General features: G+C 45.5%; 1 protein-coding gene across 4 annotated transcripts; it reads right to left on the bottom strand.

Annotated features, from left to right (window-relative positions):
- Positions 1-222: 222 nt before the first annotated feature.
- Positions 223-26985, bottom strand: bud13 (BUD13 homolog). 4 transcript variants are annotated; one of them, XM_078533651.1, is made up of 12 exons: positions 26820-26984; positions 25875-25977; positions 23807-23891; positions 22539-22593; positions 21345-21676; positions 21196-21227; positions 20821-21156; positions 12723-12837; positions 10547-10685; positions 9863-10047; positions 7015-7096; positions 223-2643 (listed from the first exon to the last, which is right to left on the bottom strand). In XM_078533651.1, the coding sequence occupies exons 1-12, from the start codon at positions 26933-26935 to the stop codon at positions 2550-2552; spliced, it is 1674 nt and encodes a 557-aa protein (XP_078389777.1). In that variant the 5' UTR covers positions 26936-26984; the 3' UTR covers positions 223-2549. The 4 variants fall into 4 exon arrangements, with proteins under 4 accessions (XP_078389777.1, XP_078389768.1, XP_078389760.1 ...); XM_078533642.1 differs by having other exon boundaries at positions 21196-21676; positions 26820-26985; XM_078533634.1 differs by having other exon boundaries at positions 20821-21676; positions 26820-26985.

Below are 26985 nucleotides of genomic sequence, written 5' to 3'. Positions count from 1 at the left end.
CAACGTGCAGTGTCAAGGAATACAGTACACAGATTCTTAAGCTTGTGTATCAAAGTTCTCCTCCAGGAATTTCTTTCTAAATCACAAAAAATCCAGTTTGTAATAAAATGTATTGACGGGGGTGAGGGGCTCACTTCCACAGAATCCCACGGTGATCAGGAGTGTGCAAGGGGGGCTATAGCAGCTGAGCAGAGGGGTTAGTGATACCAGGTATAGACAGAGTGGCCTCACACACTACAACAATTTGCATTTATATAGCACCATCAACATAGTAAAATTTACCAAGGAGATTCATGGGAGTGGCATCGAACAAAATTTGACAACAAACTACTAATGGATATTGGGACAGATACAACCATAGACGTTAAAGCTCAGGAGGACATTTGGGCTGCTGTGTCCATGTTGGCTCTTTGCAACAGCAACAAGTTCAACATGACCTCCTTACTCTTGTTTTCAATGCCCCTATTAATAAAGCCTAAGATATTATGTGCTTTATTAACTGTTCTCTGAACATGCGCTGCTGTCTTCAATGGCTTATGTACATATACACCGAGGTCCCTCTGTTCCAGCACCTCCTTTAGCGTTTCTCCCTTTACTTTAAACTGTCCCTCCATATTCTTCCTGCCAAAAAGAATCACCTCACACTTCTTTGCATTGAACTTCATCCACCACTTGACTGCCCAATCCACCAATCCTCCAGTTCAAGACTACCCACATCACAGTTGACAACGTTCCCAATCTTCATGTCATCTACAAATTTCAAAGTTGTGCTCTAAAACACCACAGTCTAGGTCATTAATATATATCAGGAAGAGCAAGAGTCCCAACTCTAACTCCTAGGGAACTCCACTATAAACCTCCCTCCAACCTGAAAAATATCCATTAACCACTACTCATTGTTTCCTATCACTCAGCCAATTTCTTATCCAAGTATACTCCCTTTTATTCCATGAGCTAGAATTTTGTTCACAAGTCTGTTGTATGGCACAGTATCAAATGCCTTTTGAAAATCCATATACACCATATCAACAGTGTTTCCTTTATCAACCTTCTCTGTTATCTCCTCAAAAAAACTCCAGCAAGTTAGTTAAACATGATTTTCCCTTAATGAATCCATGCTGGCTTTCCATAATTATCCTGCACTTGTCTAAGCGACAATTGATTTTTCCCCGAACAATAGTTTCCAGAAGATTCCCTACTATTGAAGTCAAACTGACTGGTCTGTAGTTGCCAGCTTTATCCTTGCACTCCTTTAAGAACAAGAGTTTAACATACACAATTCTCCAGTCCTCTGGCACCACCCCTGTATCTAAGGAGGACTAGCCTATCTATGTCTTCCTGAAGTATATCACCATGTTTCTCTCAGTTCATAATAGTTCCAAGTTGTGTTGTCTGCAGATTTTGAAAACGTGCTCTGCACACCCAAGACACGGTGTCATTAACATAGATCAAGAAAACAGTAGGCCCAATATTGACCTCTGGGGTCAATGGAATAGGTTTTAAGGAGCATCATAGAGGGGGAAAGGGCTGGAAAGAGATAGAGGGGTTTAGGAAGGGAATTCCAGAGCTTAGGGCCCAGGCAAATGAACGCACAGCTGCCTATGATGGAGCGATTAAAATCAAGAAAGCACAAGGAGTCACAACCTGAGGAACAGAGATCGTGTAGGGTTACCTGCTGGAGTATGTTACAGAGATAGTGAACAGCGAGCCTATGAAAGGATTTGAAAACAAGTGAGAATTTAAAATCGAGGCGTTGAATAACTGGGAACCAATGTAGATCAGTGAGCACAGTGGTGGATAGGTGAACAGAATTTGGCGAGAGTTAGGACATCGACAGCAGAGTTTTGGATGATGTTAAGTTTATGGGAGATGGGAGGTATTAAAATAGTCATGCCTGGAGGTAAAAAGCAAAGATGAAGACTTCAGCAGCAGATGAGCTGAGGCGGGGACCATACTATGGAAGTAGAAATAGGTGTCCTTAGTGATCGCGCAACAAGTGAGGTTGCAATTAAAGACAGCGGGCACCCTAAAGTCCCCCATTTCTCAAAATATTTCTGGAAAACATCTTTACTGATTCATTTCTACATGTTATAGAAAAATTGATCACAGCTTTCAATACAATGACAGTTCAATGTGTGTTAAAGCATCCAGATTTTCAGCTGTGAAAGGTTTAAAAATAAATGAATTTAGATAAATCCAAAAATAAACTCAAATTTGGAAACAATGTTAGTAAAGTATTGAATGGGGGAATGACAGGAATAGCCCAATCGCCAGTTAGAGCCATAGACACAGTTGGTCTGGATGACAAATCACCAAGATAGCAATTCACAAGACAGACTGTACCCAATAGCCTGTAACCACACAGTACAAACTTTATATTCAAAAATAACAAAATATTAACAGGAATAAAAAGATTTTCAGCTTCTCGATTGTCCCCAGATATTTAGACCCCATAGGGTTAAGGAAACCACTTGCAGTGAAGTCTTTGTTCATCACATTGTCCACAGAGATTCAAGTTGTGTGCATGGACAGGAATCTCCTTCAGCAGATTACATATCCTCTACACTCCATTTGTATGCTATCTCTTGCACTGCCTTCTTATCCGCCAGTCTGGCATACCGCTTCTGTTCAAATCCATTCGACCTGCAAGTTTAAAAAACATTCTCTTGTTGGTGCAGTGCCTTTAACTGTGATATATCGAGTGACTAAATGTCACTTCTATAACTGGGTTATTTTTGTCATCCGGATCAGTGGCAGAGAATACATTTTAGATACCAGGTTTCCAAATAAACATGGTTTCCGTACACAGTAAAGCTCCCTCTACACTGTCCCCATCAAACACTCCCAGGTCAGGTACAGCACAGGGTTAGATACAGAGTAAAGCTTCCTCTACACTGTCCCCATCAAACACTCCCAGGACAGGTACAGCACGGGGTTAGATACAGAGTAAAGCTCCCTCTACACTGTCCCCATCAAACACTCCCAGGGCAGGTACAGCACGGGGTTAGATACAAAGTAAAGCTCTCGCTACACTACAGTATTCAAACTGAGAGGAGACTCTGTTGTTCAGGGAGATCATGGCTGATCTACAATCTAATTCTACATAACCACCTTCACCTCATATCCCTGAAATTTTGTTAGTCAAAGGTGTTATCGACCTCAGATTTAAAATTAATAACTGATCTGACATTAATTGCCATTTTTGGGAAGTCAGTTCCAAATTTCTACCATCTTTAGTGTTTCCTCATTTCACTTTGGCTCTAATTTTTAGACTAGGCCCCTTAGCCCTAAACACAGTAACCAACAGAAATAGGTTTCTCCAAATCTACCCCATCTGTTCCCATTTCTATTTTGAAAACTTCAAGCAAATCACCCCTCAAGGTGAGGGGCAGGAGGTTTAGGGCGGGGGGGGGATGTGAGGAAAAACTTTTTTACCCAGAGGGTGGTGACAGTCTGGAATGCACTGCCTGGGAGGGTGGTGGAGGTGGGCTGCCTCACATCCTTTAAAATCTACCTGGGTGAGCACTTGGCACGTGATAACATTCAAGACTATGGGCCAAGTGCTGGTAAATGGGATTAGGTAGGTAGGTCAGGTGTTTCTCACGTGTCGGTGCAGACTCGATGGGCCGAAGGGCCTCTTCTGCACTGTGTGGTTCTGTGATTCTTACCTCCCTCATTTCCAGGTAACATAAACCTAGTTTGAGTAATCTCTCCTAGTAATTTAATCCTTGGCATCCTCTCCCTCCAAGGCAAGTATATTCTTCCCAAGGTGTGGTGCCCAGAAGTGTTCACACTAACTGCGGGTGTGGTCTAACCCCAGCTTTGTATATCTGAAGCATGACTTCTACCCCCACCCCGGTATCCCAGTCCGCCAGGTATAAAGGCCAGCATTCCATTCATCTTTTAGATTTTTTTCTCTAGCTGTCCACGGCATTTTAATGATTATGTCATGCCCTCCCACCCCCAAAGTATAATTGTTCACCCTTTCCACTTTTTTACCATTTAGAAAGTACCCTGTTCTATCCTTTTTAGGTCCAAATTTCCCTATAACTGAAATCCATTTGTTACAATTTTGCCCATTACAATAATCTCTCTCGATAGTTTTACGCTTCCGTCTACAATGCTGCCCACATTTGTGTCATCCACAAACCTGTATCTGTCACTTTCTAAATACAGTGAATAGTTGAGGCCATTGACAGACATTGCTAGCCACATCTGCCAATGAGAGTACCTGTCCATGATCCCAACTCTGTCTCTACCACTTAACCAAATTCCTAACAGGTTAATCGCTTGCTTTCAATTCCATGGGCTTCAATTCCATGTTAACAGTCTCTAATAGGGAATTTTATCAAATGCCTTCTGGAAGTCCACACAAAATCATCCATAGACACTCCCCTTGTCCCCTTGTCCACTACTTTAGTCATCTCTTCAATAAATTCAAACAGGTTCACCAGGCATGATCCACCTGTTTCAAATCCATGCTGGCTCTATCCGTTCAGTGGAAAACTTTCAAAAATATGTTAATTCACCCAATCTTTAAGAATGTATTGATTTCCCGACAACAGATGATAGGCTAACTGTCCTGACTTGCTGGTTTCCCTTGCTCACCTTCCTTAAATAGTGGAGTAGTGACATGTGAAGTTTCCCAACCTACAGGAATGGTTTCCGAATTGAGAGAACTTTGGAAGATTATAGTTAGGACACGTGCACGTTCATTTAAAACATTGCGATGGAAACCACCAGGTCTTGGGGATTTGCCATTATTTTTTTCATCATTGTTATTTTGTTTAGGTTAATTTTGGTAAGTCACTACTCCCCAATTGAATATTAGTTTACTTGGGATGGCCACATGCTACTCTGGTGCTCTAGTGTAAATACTGACGTAAAGTAATTATTCAAGCAGTCCACCACTTCTTTATTTACTTTTACAAGATCATCATTATCCGTTATCAAGGGGTCCACATTGCTCCTAATATATTGTAGACTTTTTTCTGCTGATTTTGATATCCACTGCAACTGTCTTTTCATATTCCCTTTCTGTAGCTCTCACTGTTTGTCAACTTTGGCTGCTCTTTGCATTTTTATGTTGTCTCTTACCTCTTTAGTCGATCTTGCCCTTAAGGGATATAAACTATTCGGTATTGCTCCAAATTCTATTATGAACAATTCCCACTGATCTTCAGTTTTTTTTTTCACCCATTAACAGGTTTGCCCAGTTTACTGTGGACAGTCTGTGTGTCATTACACTGAAGTCAGCTTTAACTAAACCTCAAATTTTAGTAGCTGCTTCACATTTCTCCCTTTCAAGCCGTACTTTGAACTTGATCATATTAAGTTCACTATTGACTGCTCACACATCTGATGACTGTTAGTCAAATCTGGCTCATTACACATTAATTATAATCTCAGTTTTTTTTAAGATTTAGCAATGCTGAAATAGAGGCAGTTTCTGTTGTGGGCGCAGCACAAACTTGAATGAGATTACCCAAAGATTTCAGCTTCTGATTTGATGTGTTCAAACCATTTATCCATATAGCAGACAGGTGTATTGCTGCAACCTGGAAATAGGCCGCTTATAGGGGTGTTAAATTGACTGAAACTGTGGGACATCAGTGACCGAGTCCACATATATGTTTCCGAATGACCCTTTGCCGAGATCAAGAGGTTAGGATAGGCTTATTCCACAGGTAACTGAGTTGCTGAATGAACAGACAGTGTGTTTGATTGAGCTTCAGTGGGACTAGCAAGGATGCAGCAACCACTTTCCCCGATCCCCCCAAACCCAGGTACAAATTATTAGTGGTACATGAAATTAAATATCTCAGTGACAGGTTGAAAACTGTACTCTGACCAAACACTGTCTCCTCACCATCCCCTCCAAAAACTGGGATTTAATCTCAAATCTTTCAGCTCAGAGTTCACCGTGAGTGATAGTGACCACAAAGACATTTTCAAGCCTTTTGCAGAATTACAGCAGTGATACTGTATTCCTGATAGCCCTGTACGGACTGAAGCAGAGATCTGTATTCCTGATAGCCCTGTGTGGACTGAAGCGGGGATACTGTATTCCTGATAGCCCTGTGTGGACTGAAGCAGTGATACTGTATTCCTGATAGCCCTGTGTGGACTGAAGCGGGGATACTGTATTCCTGATAGCCCTGTATGGACTGAAGCAGGATACTATATTCCTGATAGCCCTGTATGGACTGAAGCAGGATACTATATTCCTGATAGCCCTGTATGGACTGAAGCAGGGATACTGTATTCCTGATACCCCTGTACGGACTGAAACGGGGATACTATATTCCTGATAGCCCTGTATGGACTGAAGCGGGGATACTGTATTCCTGATAGCCCTGTGTGGACTGAAGCAGGGATACTGTATTCCTGATAGCTCTGTATGGACTGAAGCAGGATACTATATTCCTGATAGCCCTGTATGGACTGAAGCAGGATACTGTATTCCTGATAGCCCTCTTCAGACTTGAGCAGCCCTTCAGGCTGGATGCAATAGAAAAGCTTTTTGCTTTGCTGTTTATGGCCACATACAGCTCCCCTGTGGACCAGCTCCCCTGTGGACCAGCTCCCCTGCCATAGTTGCAAGAGTCCTCCCTCTATTTATCTAAGTTGATCTCTCTCTCTCTCATTCACTCTTTCCATTTCTAGCAACTGTGGGAGATCATTCAGCCACTCTATTCTATTCCAAGATTGAATTCGCTCATGAGTGATCTGCATTTCAACCCCATTTACCCTTTCAGCTTCAGGTCCCTTGCTATTTCTTTCACTTCTGTAGATCTTTGCAGTTTAATTATTACGTTTAAAGTCAGTACCTTCAGCTGCATTCAGGCCCTTCAGCAGCTTCTGATTCCATCAGCCATTGATCCAGCAATGCCAACAGATACAGTCCACAAAGAGTCCAGCAACTTATTTAATCATCCATTTTGGAGCAATACAATTATATGTTCCAACTGCAAGATATCACTAATTTTTAAAAAGTTGAAGTTGTACTTTTACCTGTCCACTCCATCCCAGCGGTAACCAGGGTAGAGGTTAAACCTATTTGGAGGGGGTGCAGGGCCACTGTACACCGGCTTCTCTGCGAAAGCAAATAGACACACATTCAACCAAGCTTGAAACAAACTTTCCTCAGTAACCTCAGACAGTGCCATGTCTAAACACACCCGCGCCTTAACCTCAGACAGTACCATGTCTAAACACAGCCCACCCCCGCCCCAACCTCAGACAGTGCCATGTCTAAACACAGCCCACCCCCGCCCCAACCTCAGATAGTGCCATGTCTAAACACGCCCCCGCCTTAACCTCAGACAGTACCATGTCTAAACACACCCCACCCCCGCCTTAGCCTCAGAGAGTGCCATGTCTAAACACGCCCCCGCCTTAACGTCAGACAGTACCATGTCTAAACACACCCCACCCCCACCTTAACCTCAGACAGTGCCATGTCTAAACACAGCCCACCCCCACCTTAACCTCAGACAGTGCCATGTCTAAACACGCCCCCACCTTAACCTCAGACAGTACCATGTCTAAACACACCCCACCCCCGCCTTAGCCTCAGAGAGTGCCATGTCTAAACACGCCCCCACCTTAACCTCAGACAGTGCCATGTCTAAACACACCCCACCCCCGCCCCAACCTCAGACAGTGCCATGTCTAAACACACCCCCGCCCCAACCTCAGACAGTGCCATGTCTAAACACACCCCACCCCCGCCTTAACCTCAGACACTACCATGTCTAAACACACCCCACCCCCACCTTAACCTCAGACAGTGCCATGTCTAAACACGCCCCACCCCCGCCTTAACCTCAGACACTACCATGTCTAAACACACCCCACCCCCACCTTAACCTCAGACAGTGCCATGTCTAAACACACCCCACCCCCGCCCCAACCTCAGACACTACCATGTCTAAACACACCCCACCCCCACCTTAACCTCAGACAGTGCCATGTCTAAACACATCCCACCCCCGCCCCAACCTCAGACACTACCATGTCTAAACACACCCCACCCCCACCTTAACCTCAGACAGTGCCATGTCTAAACACACCCCACCCCCGCCCCAACCTCAGACACTACCATGTCTAAGCACACCCCACCCCCACCTTAACCTCAGACAGTGCCATGTCTAAACACACCCCACCCCCACCTTAACCTCAGACAGTGCCATGTCTAAACACGCCCCACCCCCGCCTTAACCTCAGACACTACCATGTCTAAACACACCCCACCCCCACCTTAACCTCAGACAGTGCCATGTCTAAACACACCCCACCCCCGCCCCAACCTCAGACACTACCATGTCTAAACACACCCCACCCCCACCTTAACCTCAGACAGTGCCATGTCTAAACACACCCCACCCCCACCTTAACCTCAGACAGTGCCATGTCTAAACACACCCCCGCCCCAACCTCAGACAGTGCCATGTCTAAACACAGCCCACCCCCGCCTTAACCTCAGACAGTGCCATGTCTAAACACACCCCACCCCCACCTTAACCTCAGACAGTGCCATGTCTAAACACACCCCACCCCCGCCCCAACCTCAGACACTACCATGTCTAAACACACCCCACCCCCACCTTAACCTCAGACAGTGCCATGTCTAAACACACCCCACCCCCGCCCCAACCTCAGACACTACCATGTCTAAACACACCCCACCCCCACCTTAACCTCAGACAGTGCCATGTCTAAACACACCCCACCCCAACCTCAGACAGTACCATGTCTAAACACACCCCACCCCAACCTCAGACAGTGCCATGTCTAAACACACCCCGCCCCCGCCTTAATCTCAGACAGTGCCATGTCTAAACACGCCCCACCCCCGCCTTAACATCAGACAGTGCCACGTCTAAACACACCCCACCCCCACCTTAACCTCAGACAGTGCCATGTCTAAACACACCCCACCCCTGCCTTAACCTCAGACAGTGCCATGTCTAAACACACCCCACCCCCACCTTAACCTCAGACAGTGCCATGTCTAAACACACCCCACCCCTGCCTTAACCTCAGACAGTGCCATGTCTAAACACACCCCACCCCTGCCTTAACCTCAGACAGTGCCATGTCTAAACACACCCCCGCCTTAACCTCAGACAGTGCCATGTCTAAACACACCCCCGCCCCAACCTCAGACAGTGCCATGTCTAAACACACCCCACCCCCGCCTTAACCTCAGACAGTAACATGTCTAAACATACCCCCGCCTTAACCTCAGACAATACCATGTCTAAACACACCCCACCCCTGCCTTAATCTCAGACAGTGCCATGTCTAAACACACCTCCGCCTTAACCTCAGACAGTACCATGTCTAAACACACCCCCGCCTTAACCTCAGACAGTACCATGTCTAAACACACCCCACCCCCGCCTTAACCTCAGACAGTACCATGTCTAAACACACCCCCGCCTTAACCTCAGACAGTACCATGTCTAAACACACCCCACCCCCGCCTTAACCTCAGACAGTACCATGTCTGAACACACCCCACCCCCGCCTTAGCCTCGGACAGTACCACGTCTAAACACATCCTAACCTCGGACAGTACCATGTCTAAACACAGCCCACCCCCGCCTTAACCTCAGACAGTACCACGTCTAAACACACCCTGTACACTCAGTCAGTACCATGTCTAGAGACTCCCTGTACACTCAGTCAGTGCTATGCCTAGACAAACCCTGTACACTCAGTCAGTACCATGTCTAGAGACTCCCTGTACACTCAGTCAGTGCTATGTCTAGACACACCCTGTACACTCAGTCAGTACTATGTCTAAGCTCCTCCAGTATATTGGGACCCTTCATTTCACAATGTTTAAACTCACCATTTTTATTCTTCGCCTCTTTTTCCTTCTTCTTCCTGATCAGCCCAGCCATGGGGTCTCCATCTCTCTCTTTCTCACGGAGGAAGCGATCCAGGTCTTCATCGTCAATGTGTCGGGCAAGTGGTTTCTGCATCTCATGAAGAGCATCAATGACATTCTTTTTCTGTTGTTCCTCCTGAGCCACCCTGAAATAGAGGTCGCAGAGTGAATGAGGGAAGTTGAGAGCACTGAAGATGGGGAAGGGAAGGGAGATTGAGGGAAAGGGGGAGAATGAGGAAGCTAAAGCAGGCTAAGGAAAATAAACGCTGGCTTAGCCAGCAAAGTCCACATCCCCTGAACGAACAAAAAAAAGAAAGAGTAAGGATGGGAGTGGGAGAGAGGGGCAAGAAGGAAATGCAGCCGAATAAAACGTGGCGGGGTGACAGAGAAGAAATGAGAGGGGGAAATGGGGTAAAATGTGAGAAAGCAGAATGATAAAGAGAGAGAAAAGAAAATGTTTACAGAGAGGAAGATAAATAGAAAGAAAGCCAAACCAGTGAAGTAAGGAGTTGGAATAGGCAAACTCCATCTGTTGTAGTGACGCTTAGTCCAGTGTAACAGGATTGTATCAGTTAAACCTTGCCACAGCCCCTCTGACCGATGCAGTGCTGATGCTGCAAATTATTAATGTTCTCTCACTCTCACCCTTTGCCCCACTGGGCATATTTTTCTTGTTTCGCTGCTTTTTCCTCTTCCTTCTTCTTGTGCTCAATTCGCTCCTGGTCCAAGTCCCTCTTTTTCCCTGATTTGTCTCGGAAGATAGTGGTGGCATTTCTGGAATCATCTTTAAAAAAGGAGAAAGATCTCAGGCATCATCAGGTAATAATTACTGCCCAATATCTAAAACCCTCATTATGAGGGAATTTCACATCCTCAGACATTGCAATAGGGATGGGAGCAGAGAGCAGCAGTGGGGCAGTTCCACAGGAAATGGAAGGCATGTGCAGAGTTAGCCCAGGCTCCTCCAGACAGTTCCTAACATCTAGCTGGTGAGGGACACAGACACAGCTGTCCACTGCTCTCCTTAGTCAGGGTATGTCAGGAAGCATAAAGGGGAGGGTTTGTTGACATTTCACCACAGCAGTGACTGCAGTGTGAGAGAAATAATGAATAGTCAGACCCAACTCTGGGAGGTGGGACTGACCAACTATACTTCCAACAATGACACACTTTCTTCGTTATCTCAAGTTTAACTTGCCCAAGAAAAATCCAAGCCTTTTCCCAGTAATCCTTTTCTAAAATACCTTCTTCGCTCCTTCCTTTCAGGTCTCCCCATGACACACATCACTCCTTCACAGGTATTTGGATTCGAGGCATAAAAGACAGGATGGTTTCTGCCTCACTCTGTGGCAAAGTATTTCACCTCCAACAGCCCTATGTGTAAACAAATGTTTTCTAAATCCCTTAGAATGTTTACAGGAGGCCATTTGGCCCATCGATGACATGCGGCTCTCTACAACAGCAACTCGGCTAGACTTGTCCCCCACTCTTTCCCTCTAGCCATGGAAATTTTTTCTCTTCAGATAATTTTCCAATTCTCTTTTGAAAACCAGGATTGAATCTGCCTCCACCACACTCTTGGGTAGTGCATTCCAGGTCCTAACCACTCACTGCGTAAAAAAGCTTTTCTCCTGTTGCCATCGGTTCTTTTATCAATCACCTTAAATTGCTGCTCTCTGGTCCTCAACCCTTCTGCCAGTAGGAACAATTTCTCTCTGTCTACTCAGTCCAGACCCCTCACGATTTTGCACACCTCTATCAAATCTCTTCTCAACCTTCTCTTCTCTAAGGAGAATGCCCCCCAGCTTCTCCAATCTCTCCACCTAACTGACTGCCTCGTACCTGGAACCATTCTCATGAATCTTTTAAAAACGAAGAAAATAGGAGCAGGAGTAGGTCATTCGGCCCTTCGAGCCTGCTCTGTCATTCAATATGATCATGGCTGACCCTCTACCTCAATGCAATACTGCACTCTCTCTAATGCCTTCAAATCCTTCCCAAGGTGTGGTGCCCAGAACTGGACTTATTACTCAAGTGTAGGATAATCTTGTTTTTGTACTCTATGTCTCAATTTATAAAGCCCAGGATCCTGTAAGCTGCATCCTCTGGCTTTTAGTGGTGATTTTAAACAAATGACCCCTCATCACTGACTTCCTGACCAGAAGACAAACACTTTCTCCATTCACTATCTGAATGCTTCTTCAGTTTAAAATCCTTTGTTAAATCTCTTTGCATTCTTCAACTCCTGTGAGAATAGTCGCAGGGTGTCAGATCACCTTCTTCGCTAATTCCTGCCATTACCTGGGTGATTGCTCTCTATGGTTCCAAAGCTGCACACAGGGGTGCTTGTGTGGGGTGGTGGGGAGTGTATTACATTTAACAATAGCAAAGCAGCAGGGTTATTGGGAGGCACATATTTATTACTGAATCGTACAAACCAGGGGGTCCCAAGCTCTCTCCCCCAGTCTGGCTCTCAGGTGAGGCAGGACTATAGAAGCAACAATCAGTCTGTGTCACTTGGCTTGACCAGTAAAGGGTCTGCTCCTGTCCCCTGTACACAGACCCCTGCCGATTAAGTGCATTAGGTAAGGGGCAGGATCAGGCTCTTTGCTGATGCCCATCGTGATGCTCTTCATGGTTAAATATCCAGCTATTACTGTTTAGCTTCAAACATGAAGAATATATATTTTTATTTAAGCAGGGTAAAGTTGTTGGGGGGGTGCGGATAGCGAGGCCGAGAGAGACAGCATCATCGGGGGGAATAATCACAGAGAACAGTGTAACATGCGCCTGCGGGAATGGCCTCGAGCTGTCTTCATACCTGCCACACGCTCTGCTGCTCGCAGTCTTTGCCTCCGGTCCTCTTTCTCTTTCCTCAGAACTTCTGTTGATATCAGACCAGCCTGACCCCCCGATAGCATCTCATTCACTTGTGGCTGAAGCACATTTAAAGAAATGGTCAATTCATCAGGATTTCACTAATCCAGCTCGGTGCTGATTTGTACTCACTCGCGAGTTACGAACATAAACCAGAAATTTTAATAAAATTATGAGACTAACATGGCAACATCATAGCACAATTGACTTGATCTTAAATTCTTTCAGAGCTTTTAGTCTACCCTATAAAAATATAGATTAATTACAGCACAGAAACAGGCCATTCGGCCTGATGGCTCTGAGCCAATGTTTCTGCTCCACATGAGCCTCCCCCACCAACCCCCCCTTCATCTCATCCTATCACCATATTCTGTAGTGGCCTAGCCAAATAGGGAACCCACTCAGTATTGAAAGGGTTAATGGAGATGTTGAATTAAATGCTTAGGCCTAAGAGAAAAGTACTGCAACCTTGAAGAACAATAGCATCTTGTCTGACCACTACAGCAGGATGGGCCTTGAGACATTCCATGTCTCTCTCTCGGGTCGAATGTAATCAAAGTTGTGATAACCAAGTGTGTAGGCACCGTACCTGTTGTGTAGGAATGGAAATTAACTAAAACATGGATTGGTCAGTTAACATATGCAAATAAGTGGATTGAGATGTGCAAAATTTACTGATTGGTTGTAAAATGCTTTTAAGCAAGTGTTTGTGTATTCTGCTTGGAGACAGTATTATAACTCTTGTTGTATTGCTCTCCCTTGTGCACAAGTAATAAATGGGGTTTCTATGTATTAAGATGCCTTGGTGTGATTAATCTCCGACAGTTTCTGGAGGTCCCACCGAGATGACTAACCCCTGGGGTTGAGTCACGGAGCGCCAGCGTTAGGACCTCGCGGTTCAAGGACTCCTCAGTCCGCGGCAGCCCCATTGGGGCTTCTGGGGTTCGTTGACCTGCGATCTGCCTTTGCCTGCCTGTGGCTGACTCTCAGGGTAAGTCATCTATTTAAATATTTGGGAGATTAATTTGGCCAGTAATTTAGTGTAAGTTAGTAGTAGTATTCCTAGGGGTTCAAGTCCCCTGGAGGTGAAAAGTAAGTAATTTTTGTGGGGTTTTTTGTATATATTATTAAGTAAAAATGGGAAATATGGCATCAAAGAAACCCCAGGTTCCCCCTTTGAAGGGAACCCCAAATGCTTATACGTATGTCCATTACAGTCCTGAAATTGGCCAATATGTTTCTGATTGGGTTAAAATGGACCCAAGGTAAGGGAGTTTCCCGCCAGACGGAACTTTTAATCGGAATAGAATTGAGCACTTATAATATGTTTTAAGGGAGGTAGATAGTCCGTTACTGAAATTTCAGTAACTTAAAAAATGAATTGATCTAAGTTACAAGGGCTGTTTGTGCTGAAGAGAGAGAGAGAGAGAGAGAGAGAGAGAGGGTACCCCTAGGGGGTTAATGAACAATTGACAAGCAGCAGCAGAGAAAATGTGAGCTTTCGTCAGTTTGAAGGTCCCTACAGGTGGAGCCTTCAAGACCCCTTTATTCCCCACTGCTACTCGAAGCTTCGTTTAGAGTTAAGTTTAAGTTAATATTACAGGAGTATCGATACGTACCTTTATCTATGTGTTTGTTTGTGTGCAATGAAGCATTTGTATGTGAGCTTTAATGTGTTTTCTTCCCTGAATTGTCTTTTGTGTGTGTAGTTGAGCACTTTAGAGTCGAAAGCCCCATATTAGATTAAAGGAAAAGTTTATTCAAATATTCCAAAGTTTTGAGTATAAGGTTTGAGTTGAGATTTCTGGCAAAAATCATAATTTGAAGGTAGTATAAAGATAAAACAGGTCTTGCCTTTGTTTGAGATGAACCAACCCTTGTATCACCCCCTTGCAGACTAGTAGGGAATAACCCTCATCATCAGCTTCCAAGATGATTGGGATTAATACATACGAGTTAGTATTCTAAAATTCAGAGGGAAAAAAATTATTTGAAATTCAGAAAGATTCTAGGAAAACCAGAGGACATAAACACAAGGTCTAGGAGTTTCCAATGGATAAAAAGGGGTTTCTTATGAAGAGATGAATTAAATATTAAAGGAAATCTGCTTTCCAAAAGCACTGAAATTTGAATTTGGGACAATCTTGAGATGTAAAGTGCAGTGTAATTTAACAGATTACTTTGAATAATGAGGATGCTAAGATAAAGAATGTGTCGATAAACATACGGAAATTATAACTTGGATACAAATCATTACACATGAAAAAGAGGTTGTTTTAATTTTGATAGTGTAAATTACAGTTCTTACTGCTGAAGGGTCATGAGGACTTGAAACGTCAACTCTTTTCTTCTCCGCCGATGCTGCCAGACCTGCTGAGTTTTTCCAGGTAATTCTGTTTTTGTTTTAAAAATTTGAGGTTTGGTTCTTGATAAAGTTCTCAAAAGGGAATTTTCATTTTAAAAGGCTTTTTGACAACAGTTGGCACTAATTCAAATGCTGCAAGCTTTTGTGTTTGTAAATCTGTTCCCAAAATGTGAAGTTAAGCTCAAGACCTTGACAAAGTTTGGCAGAAATCCATTTTTTGGCCGAGTTAATGAATCTGGGATAATGCAAAAAAAAGCCAGACATAATTTAGTGGGACAATAAGATATTGTTTGAGAAGATAAGGAAGCAAAACATGTCAATGCTTGATTTCTGTTTTAAAACTGTTATGAGAATACTTTGTTGGACTGTTAAGTCTCTCCAGACAACCTGAACAAGATAAGATGGTAGCTGTTGCATGTGTAAACTGGTATGGAGAAAGTAGGAGAATGAGTCAGGGAAAGAGGACATAATGTACAAACTGTTTTAAGGGAAATGAATTTGATAATCTGGCCATCAACTGAGGCATTGGAACTGCACAGGGCGAGATAAGCAAAGATCTAGAGACCGAGATCCCCGTTGAAATGGAATAGTTAATATGGCCTAAAGAGTAAGGAAACATTTTAAACAATCAAGACAATAGAGAAACTGACTTCAAGAGAATCAAAATGATCGTGGTCAGGGAAAAAACACCGAGAGGTAAAATTATTCAGTGTCTGTAGTTGAGGCAATTGAAGGGCAAGGAGAAATACAACTTAACAATTTACCACAAGATCGACACAGGTAAAGGGAAAGCTGGGAAAAGGCGAAATAGATGTATTACTGATTATATTAATGTGCCTGCGAGCTACAAAAAGTAAGACCATAGGATTAACACCTTGATGACAGGCAGAGTTAAGCGGTTCCCAGAGAGAACCATCACTGGAAGTGAAGATACTGAGCCATTGAAAGATAGGATAAGGTGCATTGTAGAGTTGTGTTGGCAGTTTAAGGAATTGAGGCCTGACATGAGACAGCAGCAGGAGAGAGTAAACTGGAAGGAGTGGGGGTGCCTACCCAGATGGGTTCAGATCAGGGAACTCATTTCACAGAGAGAGTCATTAAAGAAGTGTGTAATCTTAAGGAGACTAAACAGAAATTCCATATTCCTTACCACCCCCAGAGTCCAGGGATGGTGGAAAGGATGAACTGAACTTTAAAAACATCTATAGCCTAAGCAATTCAGGAGACAGGCAACAACTGGGCCACAGTATTGCCCAGCATTCTGATACGCCTTAGGGCTACACCAAATAGGACTACCAGGTTCACCGCATTGAATTGATAACAGGAAGGGCCATGCAATTACCTGAAGGCATTATAGTAGGTGGTGTAGGGCCACTGAAAGGAAAAATACAGGACAATGTAAGGGAATTAAGTAGGCAATTACATGAGTTGAGAGAGGAAGTTGGAGACTGACAGATGATTGAGGATATGGAAACAAGCAAAACCAAAGAGCAACAATGGACCTCCCCCAAGTGGGGAATAAGGTGATGGTCAGGGTGAGCGCGGAGTGAACAGGCACGGACCATAGGAGGTAATTATGACAGGTGATACATGCGCACTTGTAGATAAGAGGACGAGAGCCGATGTTAATGTCTCCACAGATCTACAATCCTGGTCGTGGGCGTATCAGTACTGGCAACAAGGTCACAGATCATCACTGCTCATCCCGCACCGCAGGTACAGCACGGACAGTGCCGAATGTGACACGCAACGGGGAATGATAGATGTAACAGTAGGAGAACAAGTGCTTTCAAATTGTAGTAAGGGTTTGCTTCAGATCGAGCATGGGAGGTCCGCCACTACCCAGCCACCTCCCACCTCTACTTTCACAGTCCGAGTAGAGATAATTGAAGCCCCTCAAACCACACCGACTGATCCATCTTGTCCGACTATGCATCCAGGACCGGCGAATGGTTTGGTACTGGTTAATCAGAAGTTTTGTATGATAATGGACACCATGAGCTGGTACCCGTAGTCTTGAGCGTATCCAGTGTCATCCTGCCCCAGTGGTGCTCAACCCATACCCAAGCACTCTATACGGCTCTGACGCGGCAGTTGCTGACTGAAGCAGTTCAGTTCAGTGGCGAGATGCGATCAGGCTTGGGAGGGAACCGCGTTAAGCACAGCCTGATAAATGATGCTGCTACGATATTCAATATAGGGACATCATTGGTTAATCCAAAGCCTGGCTACCGTGCTCAAAAGTCATGCGGGGACTATCAATAAATTAACTGAAATAGGGAAAAATATTTCAGACAAAGCAAGCAGAAATGACGAAGGCAGCACCTATGGATCTTGGGCACTGGAACAAGCCCGAGAAAATTTAAGACAGATTAAAGAAGGGGTAGTCCCTTTATGGGTAACTAATGAGCATCTATTGAATCTCTCACAACACAAGAATCATGACTTGACCGGTTGCCAGCTCAGAGGTTTAACATGTGTACATAGAATGAATGTTGAATGTATAGTGAATAGTAATATGCTAATAGGCATTGTATTAGTAATACCTGTCATACCTATGTCAATGACATAACCCAGGCAAGACGCCCACAGTGACTGCTGGTACGGGACCCCAGCCATGGGGCCCGTTTGTACACCTACAAATGGACTTTATACAAATGCCTAAATGTATGGAAGATAATTATGTTTTAGTTCTAGTATGTTTGTTCTTGCGATGGGTGGAGGTGTATCCCACCCGACGGAATGATGCTGTTGTTGTTGTAAAATTGTTGTTACGTGAATACATACCCAGGTTTGGGATACCAGATATTTTATCGAGTGATAATGGGCCTCATTTTACTGCTAAAGTGATAAAGGAACTGTTGAAGGCCTTACAATGCAACCATCACCTTTCCTGCCCATACCACCCCCAGTCTACTGGGGCAGTGGAAAGACAAAATGGTATTCTGAAAAACAAACTAGCTAAATTATGTGAAGAAACCGGTTTGAAATGGCCTGAAGCTCTACCCTTGGCGCTCATGACTATGCACTCTCACCCTAACCGTACCACCTCCCTCTCTCCTTATGAAGTTGTAATGGGACGTCCTATGCGCCTCCCAGTGGCCCCACCTTTGTCTGCCAGGGAAATGGACATCCACGCTATGGATCAGGGAATGGTTACATACTGTATAGCACTTACTAATTCTCTCAAAAGCTTGCATACACGGGTAGTAGAAGCTCAGAAAAAGCCCACCATTGAAGATTGCCATCAATACCAGCCCAGGGACCTAGTCCTGCTAAAGACCTTCAGAAGAAAGAACTGATTGGAACCTCGATGGGAAGGGCCTTTCCAAGTCCTGCTCACCACCCATACAGCCACGAAGGTTGAAGGACGCCCTTGTGGATCCACACAACGCACGTCAAGCGGACGCTGACCTCGGACAGAAGTGCTTGTGCAGGAACTTTAACTGAGCCGTCAGAATGCTGACTCTGATTTGGATCCTGTCCTGCGTGGTCCTTGCGGGGGCATGGAATACCAATTCTGCAGTTCAACGAATGCAGGCCGTAGCCTAGCAAGTTAATTGGACTAAATGTTGGATTTGTACTCATTTTCCTGTTAACCCCATCTCCTCTGAGATGCATTTTTTGGCTTTCCCCTCAGATTCCGCATGGTCCCTAGGTAATACAGGGGCCCTAATTCAGCAAATGCCCATTTGGAGACGGGAGCCCACCTTTGTGGTTGTTAAGGGGAGGCCTGGCTATGCGTCAGGAGAAATTATACCAAAGGTAGCACTCAGGTGGACGAGCTGCCATTGGGTCCCTGTGCCTACCTTGCTGATTCAAGCCAGCTATCTATTCCCTCCCTACCTCCCTATCCTCTGGAATCAGGATTCCACTGAGGAAGAAGCTCGGCGGCTAGGATACATAGAACTTGGCTAAGGGTGGTGGATTGTCCTTGTAGGACAAAAGAGGGGAGTGTGGTGGCCTAGGCAACTATAGGGAGCCCACTCAGTATTGAAAGGGTTAATGGAGAAATTGTATTAAATGCTTAGGCCTAAGAGAAAAATACTGCAACCTTGAAGAACAATAGCATCTTGTGTGACCACTACAGCAGGATGGGCCTTGAGACATTCCATGTGTCTCTCTCTTGGGCCAAATGTAATCAAAGTTGTGATAGTCAAATTATAAACAACTGCACTTGTGGTGTAGGAATGGAAATTTACTGGAACATGGATTGGTCAGTTAACGTATGCAAATAAGTGGATTGAGATGTACAAAATTTACTGATTGGTTGTAAAATGCTTTTAAGCAAGTTTTTTGTGTATTCTGCTTGGAAACAGTACTATAGCTCTCGTTGTATTGCTCTCCCTTGTGCACAAGTAATAAATGGGGTTTCTACATACGAAATGATGCCTCGGTGTGATTAATCTCCGACAATCCTTCTATCCCTTTCTCCCTCATGTTTAACCAGCTTCTCCTTAAATGTATCTATACTATTCACCTCAACCACTACTTGTAGTAGTGAGTTCCACATTCTCACCACTCTCTGGGTGAAGGAGTTTCTCCTGAATTCCTGATTGGATTTATTACTGACTATCTTATATTGATGGGCCCTAGTTTTGGATTCCCTCAGAAGTGGAAACATTCTCTCTCTGTCTCCCTTGTCAAAACCTTCTATAATCTTAAAAGGTCTCTGTCAGGTCACCTCCATCGCCACCCCCCTCACCGTCTTTTCTTTTCTAAACATAGCAGCCCCAGCCTGTTCAATCTTTCAAAAAGCACTGTTAACTGTCCTGAACTTACTTCAGGGTGTTCAACCTGTATCCTTGTAGGCAAAAAGGGTGCAAAACAAGGGCCGAGGGGGAGATGGAGAGGAAAGGGTCCGGCCAAGTTTAAAGCCAGTGATTCCACAAAATCACCAGTTATTGAGAGTAATAGATCTTGGTTTCCTGACTGAGCATTAATTCAATTAAGGCAATAGGGCTAAGACTTCTATCTAAAGCACCAACACACATTTAAACAAAAAAGTAGCAAGTGACAAATAGCAATTGCATTATCAGAGCCTTGAGGATGCTTGTTGGTCCTTTGGGGGTGGGGGTGGGGGAGAGAGAGCATAGGCTGCATGCCCGCTGGGCCGTGCCTGGTGCCCGCCACTTGCCAGACCCTGCCCTGTGCCACTAGGGGATCAGGGAGAAATGGAGCATAAAAATATTAGAAGTTTCACTCTAGACCCAAGCAGCCATCACAAATGAAGCATGGGTACATGGAAAGCATGGTCGCCAAGTCCTTGTCACAAGCGAGGGCAGGAAACCAGTCATGGAAAGAATAGCACGCACAGGAAAAAGGAAAAATAAAAGCAATACTCAATAAGAGCTCACGAGCATAGCGTTTTTGTCATGATACTGTTCTCACTGAACTGGGAGGGAACACTTTAGATATGGAAGGCAAAAGAGCAGTTTCAATTCTCAGAATCAAGTAATCTATCCTCTCAATATATGCCTCCACATAGCAGCTTTAACATGATAAAACATTGCAAAGTATTTCACAGGAGACATAATCCTGAGAATCCACAGCTCCAACGTTGACTGATTCAAGTTTCCTGCCTCTAACTGGGAGCAGCAGTTTTTCCTTATGATTCCCTGTGAAGCCTCAACTCTCTTGCGATCAGCTGACACCTTGCCACCCCTGTTCCACTTACCTTTCTACTTGGACTCGAGTTCTGGCTGGCCCCTTGCCCCCTCAAGAGAGCTGGTCTATGGGAGGGCAGCCTATGCCGAGGGGGTGAGGGTTCGGAGCAGCCCAAGCTGGGTTTATGGTCCAAATCACTTGTCTCCATCTTCTTCCTCCGTGGTGGTGACAGGTCTGAGTCAGATGAATGCTGACACCCCTTTCGTGGGGGTGAAAGGTCAGAATCAGGGTCCTGTTGTCTCTGTGAAAGGTCAGGGGAATTATACTGAGTGCTTCTAGAAGGCAAGTCTGTAGGTCTGACACATTTCTCTGTATTTTTAGCAAGTTTTTTTCTAGGGGGTGAAAGGTCAGGGGAATCGTGGCGTCCTCTCCTGGGGGGTGAAAGGTCAGGAGAATCGTGGCGTCCCCTCCTGGGAGGTGAAAGGACAGGAGAATCGTGGCGTTCCCTCCTGGGAGGTGAAAGGTCAGGAGAATCATGGCGTCCCCTCCTGGGAGGTGAAAGGTCAGGAGAATCGTGGCGTCCCCTCCTGGAAGGTGAAAGGTCAGGAGAATCGTGGCGTCCCCTCCTGGGAGGTGAAAGGTCAGGAGAATTGTGGCGTCCCTTCCTGGGAGGTGAAAGGTCAGGAGAATCGTGGCGTCCCCTCCTGGGAGGTGAAAGGTCAGGAGAATTGTGGCGTCCCCTCCTGGGAGGTGAAAGGTCAGGAGAATCGTGGCGTCCCCTCCTGGGAGGTGAAAGGTCAGGAGAATCGTGGCGTCCCCTCCTGGAAGGTGAAAGGTCAGGTGAAACTGTTCTCATTTTTCTCTCAGGAAGCTGAGGATCATCTTCAGTCCTCTTCTTTTGTACAGACTTAGAATCTGGATTCAAGCTGAAGAGAATAAAGCACGTCAGCAAATCGAGATATAGACACAGTTTGATAATTGCAAGACACCAGTGCCTCTATTTTAGCTTCCCACACAATACTCTCTCATAGGGTTCAGCTGGAAAAATTGAGAAAAAAGTTACAAAGAGTGAAGGCAGTGTGGAAGAATCCACTGCACCGCACACGCCAGGTTTATCCTCACCATTGGAGGTCGTGCCTTCAGCTGCCTGAGCCTCAAGCTCATAAATTCTTTCTCAAACCGTTCCTTTCTCCTTTAAGATGATCCTTAAAACCTCCTTCTTCAACCAAGTTTTTAAAGACCTGCTTTAGCTCAGTGTCAACTTGTTTGCTGATGCTCCTCTGAAGCACCTTGGGATATTTTATCAAGGCATTATATAAACGCACACATTCCAAAAGCTGAGAGCTTGTCAATCTGCCATAGGCTCAGAACAGAAACCAGGAGGCACATCCACATACAGATGCTGGAAACAAACACAATAGATCAACCACTCCAAACAGAGAATTCTATCAAGTATACAGCACGTACAGTCCATTTGGCCCAACTGGTCTACATTAGTATTTATGCTCCACAGGAGCTTCTTGCTATCCCACTTCATCTAACCCTATCAGAACATCCTTCTATTCCTTTCTCCCTCATCTAGCTTCCCCTTAAATACATTCACTATACTACTCACTTGAACCACTCCCTGTGGTAATGAGTTCCATATTCTCACCATCCTTCCTATCAAACCCCTTCATACAGGAGCATGGCCCAAAGGGAGTGCAGTAAACAAAAAGGCAGCATGTGAACACGAGACTGCAGCCTCTTCAAACACAGAGAGCCCAGCATCAGTTATTTAGCACTTACCCATCTGAGCGTGTCTGGAAAAACAAGTCAGACTCTTGGGAGTCTTTCTTTTCATCTAAATAAAAGAAAAGTCACAAAGGTAATGACCACCTCTACACCAAGAAGCCTTCTGTTTTTAAATGAATCAAAGGGATGATAAAGTTTAACTGTGGGTGCTTTCCGTCTGTTTCTCTTGTGTAATGGGAAAGACTAGTCTGATCCCAGCCACTGATTCAGCTATCACTGAGTTGGAGTTCAACTTCGTCCCAGTGTGAACTTGCAACTAAAGCACAACAAATTAACAATATAGAAAAGGGACCCAGTCTGAAACAGGTAACTACTGCTAACAGCTTCTGAGCTGCACAGAGCTGAGTCTCCCAGTTGCACTCTCCAGGCTGTGCTGTGCTGACTAGTCTCAATAGTGATGCTGCAACTCACCTCAGTGTCCTTGTTGCGTTTCCTCTCCTAATCGCTATCCAGTAACCAGTGCTACAATGCCCTTCAAAATCATTTCTGCCAACATGAACTGTCTAAGCAACAAACAAAACTAGGATGTCAGGAGGAATTCAGATATCTGTGGACCCTCTACCTTTAGGAAGTGTGAGTACCTCTTGGGCGGAGGGCATGGGGGGGTGGGGGGGTTGGAAATTCAGATATGGGGACAGAGTAACAGTTGTGCAAAATCTTGGAATTCCCTCCCTAGTAGCACTGTGGGTATACCTACAGCATAAAGACTGCAGCACTTCACCACCATCTTCTTCTGAACAACTAGGGATGGGCCACAAATTTCCAGTGATGCCAACATTCCATAAATGAATAAAAACACACAAGTGGCATGGCCAACAAGGCACAGGAATTCAGTGGTTATAGGGTTAGTAAACGTGAGCTCAAACCCATCACGGCAGTTGAGAATTTGAAATCAATTTTAAAAAGTGATCATAGAACTGCAGAAGCCCGACTGGCTGATGTCCTATTAGGAAGGAAGCCTGCTGTTTTTTACTCACTCTGGGCCTCAATGTAACTCCAGTCCCATACCAACTTGGTTGACTCTGCACTGCCTTCTGAAGTAGCCCAGTGAAATGCTCAGTAGATCAAATTACTTGCAGCGGTTCAAGGAGGCAGTTCACCACCACCTTCTCAGGGCAACTAGGGACGGGCAATAACTGCTGGCCTTACCAACGACGCTCAGTCCAATGAATGAATTTAAAACAGAGCTGCCAATTAAAATTCACTGCAAGGCTGAAATCTGCTTCTTTTTAAAAAGGTTGCTTCACAACTTTACTACTTACCTCCTAAAATCTTCCACTTATTGCTCAATCGGAATTCTTCCATTTGTTGAATAATTTCAGGCCTTTCATCAACAAACTCTGCCACCTAAAGCAACAGGTTGGAGATCAACACAAAGTATAATACAACAACAACCTGCATTTATATAGCACCTTTAACGTATTAAAATGCCCCAACAAATTTCCCAGGAATGTTATCAAATAAATTTTGACACCGACCACATAAGACATTAGGGCAGATGGCCAAAAAAAAATTGGTCAAAAACGTAGGTACCTAGGTCTTGAAGGAGGAAAGCAAGGTGGCAAAGTGGAGAGATTTAGTGAGGGAATTCCAGTGCTTAGGGCCCAGGAGTCATTGTAGGTCAGCCAGCACAGGGGTGATGGGTGAATGGGATCTGGTGTAAGTTAGGGCAGGGGCAGCAGCGTTTTGAATGACCTTGAGTTTATGGAGGGTGGAACGTGGGATGCCAGCCAGGAGTGTGATGAATAGTCAAGTCTAGAGGTAACAAAGCCATGAATGTAGGGTTTCAACAGCAGATGAGCTGAAACATGGATGTTACAGAGGTGGAAGCAACACCACAGAACAGGTCATTCAGCTCCACTGGCCCATTAGGCTTTTACTCTCCAAACAAACAAACGGTTCCGCTCACGCAAACGCACTTGGTTCCAATATTCCAGCCTTCCAATCTGACAGCTGGGATTACGAGCATTGTCCAGTATCCCAAACCACAGTAAACAAGCCAGGAGAACTGCTCTCTTTCAGCTGGGGCTTCAAGGAGGATGAGGGAAACATGGTAAATTGATGGGCACTGGCCTATATGCTCACAAACTCCAGCATCTTTCCACAGCGAGTGAAATTTAAGCCAGAGGGAGTCACGTTAAGGCTACTCCTAGCAGCTGTCCCAGTGTAAAGCTGATGAGGTAATTATGGGCAATCCCTCCCGCCTGGGAACTGTTGTCAAGTGGAGTGAAGTACAGAGAAGTGAGCAGGTCATAAAGGAGAGCCTTTGTAAAAGAAGCCTCTTGGCATCTACACTAGATCTGGTCTGATATAAACTTTAGGAAAGGGTTAGTGACAGCAGTGAATATTGATGCTGAGTGAAGTAATAAATATACAGACACAGGTTTCCTTTTAAACATTCGCTGCCATACATCATGTAACACTTGCAGCTCCAGTGTATTCAGGCAGGTTCAAAGAGTAAAGCTCCCTCTACACAGTCCCCATCTAACATTCCCAGGGCAGGTGCAGCACGGGGTTAGATACAGAGTAAAGCTCCGTCTACACTGTCCCCAAACACTCCCAGGGCAGGTACAGCACGGGGTTAGATACAGAGTAAAGCTCCCTCTACACTGTCCCCAAACATTCCCAGGACAGGTACAGCACGGGGTTAGATACAGAGTAAAGCTCCCCTTATGCTGAACCATCAAACACTCCCAGGATAGAGCGCCCCAACTCAGCCCTGATCTCAGTGGAGGTTCTCCAATACACAGTGTAACATTTCCGACACCAGTCACCCGCTGGCCTCTCATAGAATCTTACAGCGCAGTTGGAAGCATTCACCCCATTATGCTTGCGTTGGTGCTAAAAGATCATCCAATTCCCCTCCACTACCCTGCTCCTTCCCCATAGTCCTGTTTTTCCACTTCAAGTACTTGTCCAATTCCCTGTTTAGAAGTTATTATTGGATCTGCTTCCCTTGCCCTTTCAGGCAGCACCTTCCAGATCATAACAATGTTCAAGAAATTCTCATCTCACCTCTGGCTCTTTGGTTCTCGAGTGAGAATATCAATTATTTTTTTTAAGGGAGTGTTCGATGGCTGTAAGGGAGAGTGGGATTAGCTTTAGGGATTGGTCAGCTTGACTGCTGAGGCTTCTCAAGCTCTGTACTTTCTTCTTGCCCAATCATTTTGGAGTCTTTTTGTGAGCTGCTGTTAATATGCCTGAACATAAGTATCATTATTGAAGTAGTTTAGAAACAGTAATAGTGTTGGGTCGTTAATTGCCTTGTTACCTATTGAAGAAACCCAACAAGAGTCAATCATGGGAATAACGTATCCGCCTACCACATACCACAGGCGCTTCATCATCCTCGTCTGACTCTGCTGCCATTAATGCTGCTTCCTTCTCCTTCGCAAGGCTCTTCCAGGTCACATCATCATCCACAATCCGCATTCTGTATTGTAACAAAACAAGGAGAGGTTTTCAACTGGTTGTGAGCTATATCCAATATCAGTCCTAGCTGGGTAATAGATACTGAGTATAAGCAATGTTTAAATGACAAATAAGGGAAAGCTGAGAATGCCACAACAGGTCCAGTACAGTAAAAAAAAACAAGGGAGTTATGTCAAACCCTCACACCCTGTAGTATTGTGCCCAATTTTGGGCACCACACTTTAGGAAGAATGTCAAGGCTTTAAGGTGGTGCAGAAAGATGGACAGGAATTGGGTCAGCAATGAGAGACTCTTCTGTTGAGACTGGGGATGTTTACCTGGAGAGGAAAGAAGGTGAAGGTGAGATTTGATAGAGGTGTTCAAAATCATAAAAGATTTTGAAGAAGTAAATAAGGAAAAAGGGGTGGGGGGTGGGAATCCCGCTTGTGGGGGGGGGGGGAGATCCCGCTTGGGTGGGGGGGGGGGGGGGGGGGGGGGTGGATCCCGCTTTGAAGGGGGGGGGGGGATCCCGCTTGTGGGGGGGGGGGGGGGGGTGGATCCCGCTTTTGTGGGGGGGGGGGGGGGGGGTGGATCCCGCTTGTGGGGGGGGAGGGTGGATCCCGCTTTGGAGGCGGGGGGGTGGATCCCGCTTTGGAGGCGGGGGGGTGGATCCCGCTTTGGAGGCGGGGGGGTGGATCCCGCTTTGGAGGGGAGGGGGGAGAATCCCGGGGGGGGATCCCGCTGCTGGTCCCGCCCGCGAAACGGGGGGGGGGAAGCGGATTAATCGCCAGCGGGAGCCGGCCCCAGGCCCCGGCCTTTCCCGGTGATGCTGTCCGCCTGCGCCGCTCCCTATCTGGGCCTCACCCTCCGGTTTTGCTCTTCACTTTCCTCCTCCTCCGCTTGGGGCCCGGGCGGCCCGGCTCCTGCTCTGAGCCGCTCAGGTACCGCTTCAGATATTCCTCCTTAGTGAGGGCCGCCATCGCAATCCCGGCCGGCACCGCGCGCCCGTCTCCCAGGGCAACCCTGTCCC

Source organism: Cetorhinus maximus, chromosome 2 (genome assembly GCF_964194155.1).
Source record: "Cetorhinus maximus chromosome 2, sCetMax3.hap1.1, whole genome shotgun sequence".
NCBI classification, from domain to species: domain Eukaryota; kingdom Metazoa; phylum Chordata; class Chondrichthyes; order Lamniformes; family Cetorhinidae; genus Cetorhinus; species Cetorhinus maximus.
The sequence above is the reverse complement of the archived record's forward strand: the minus strand, read 5'-3'. Positions and strand labels throughout refer to the sequence as shown.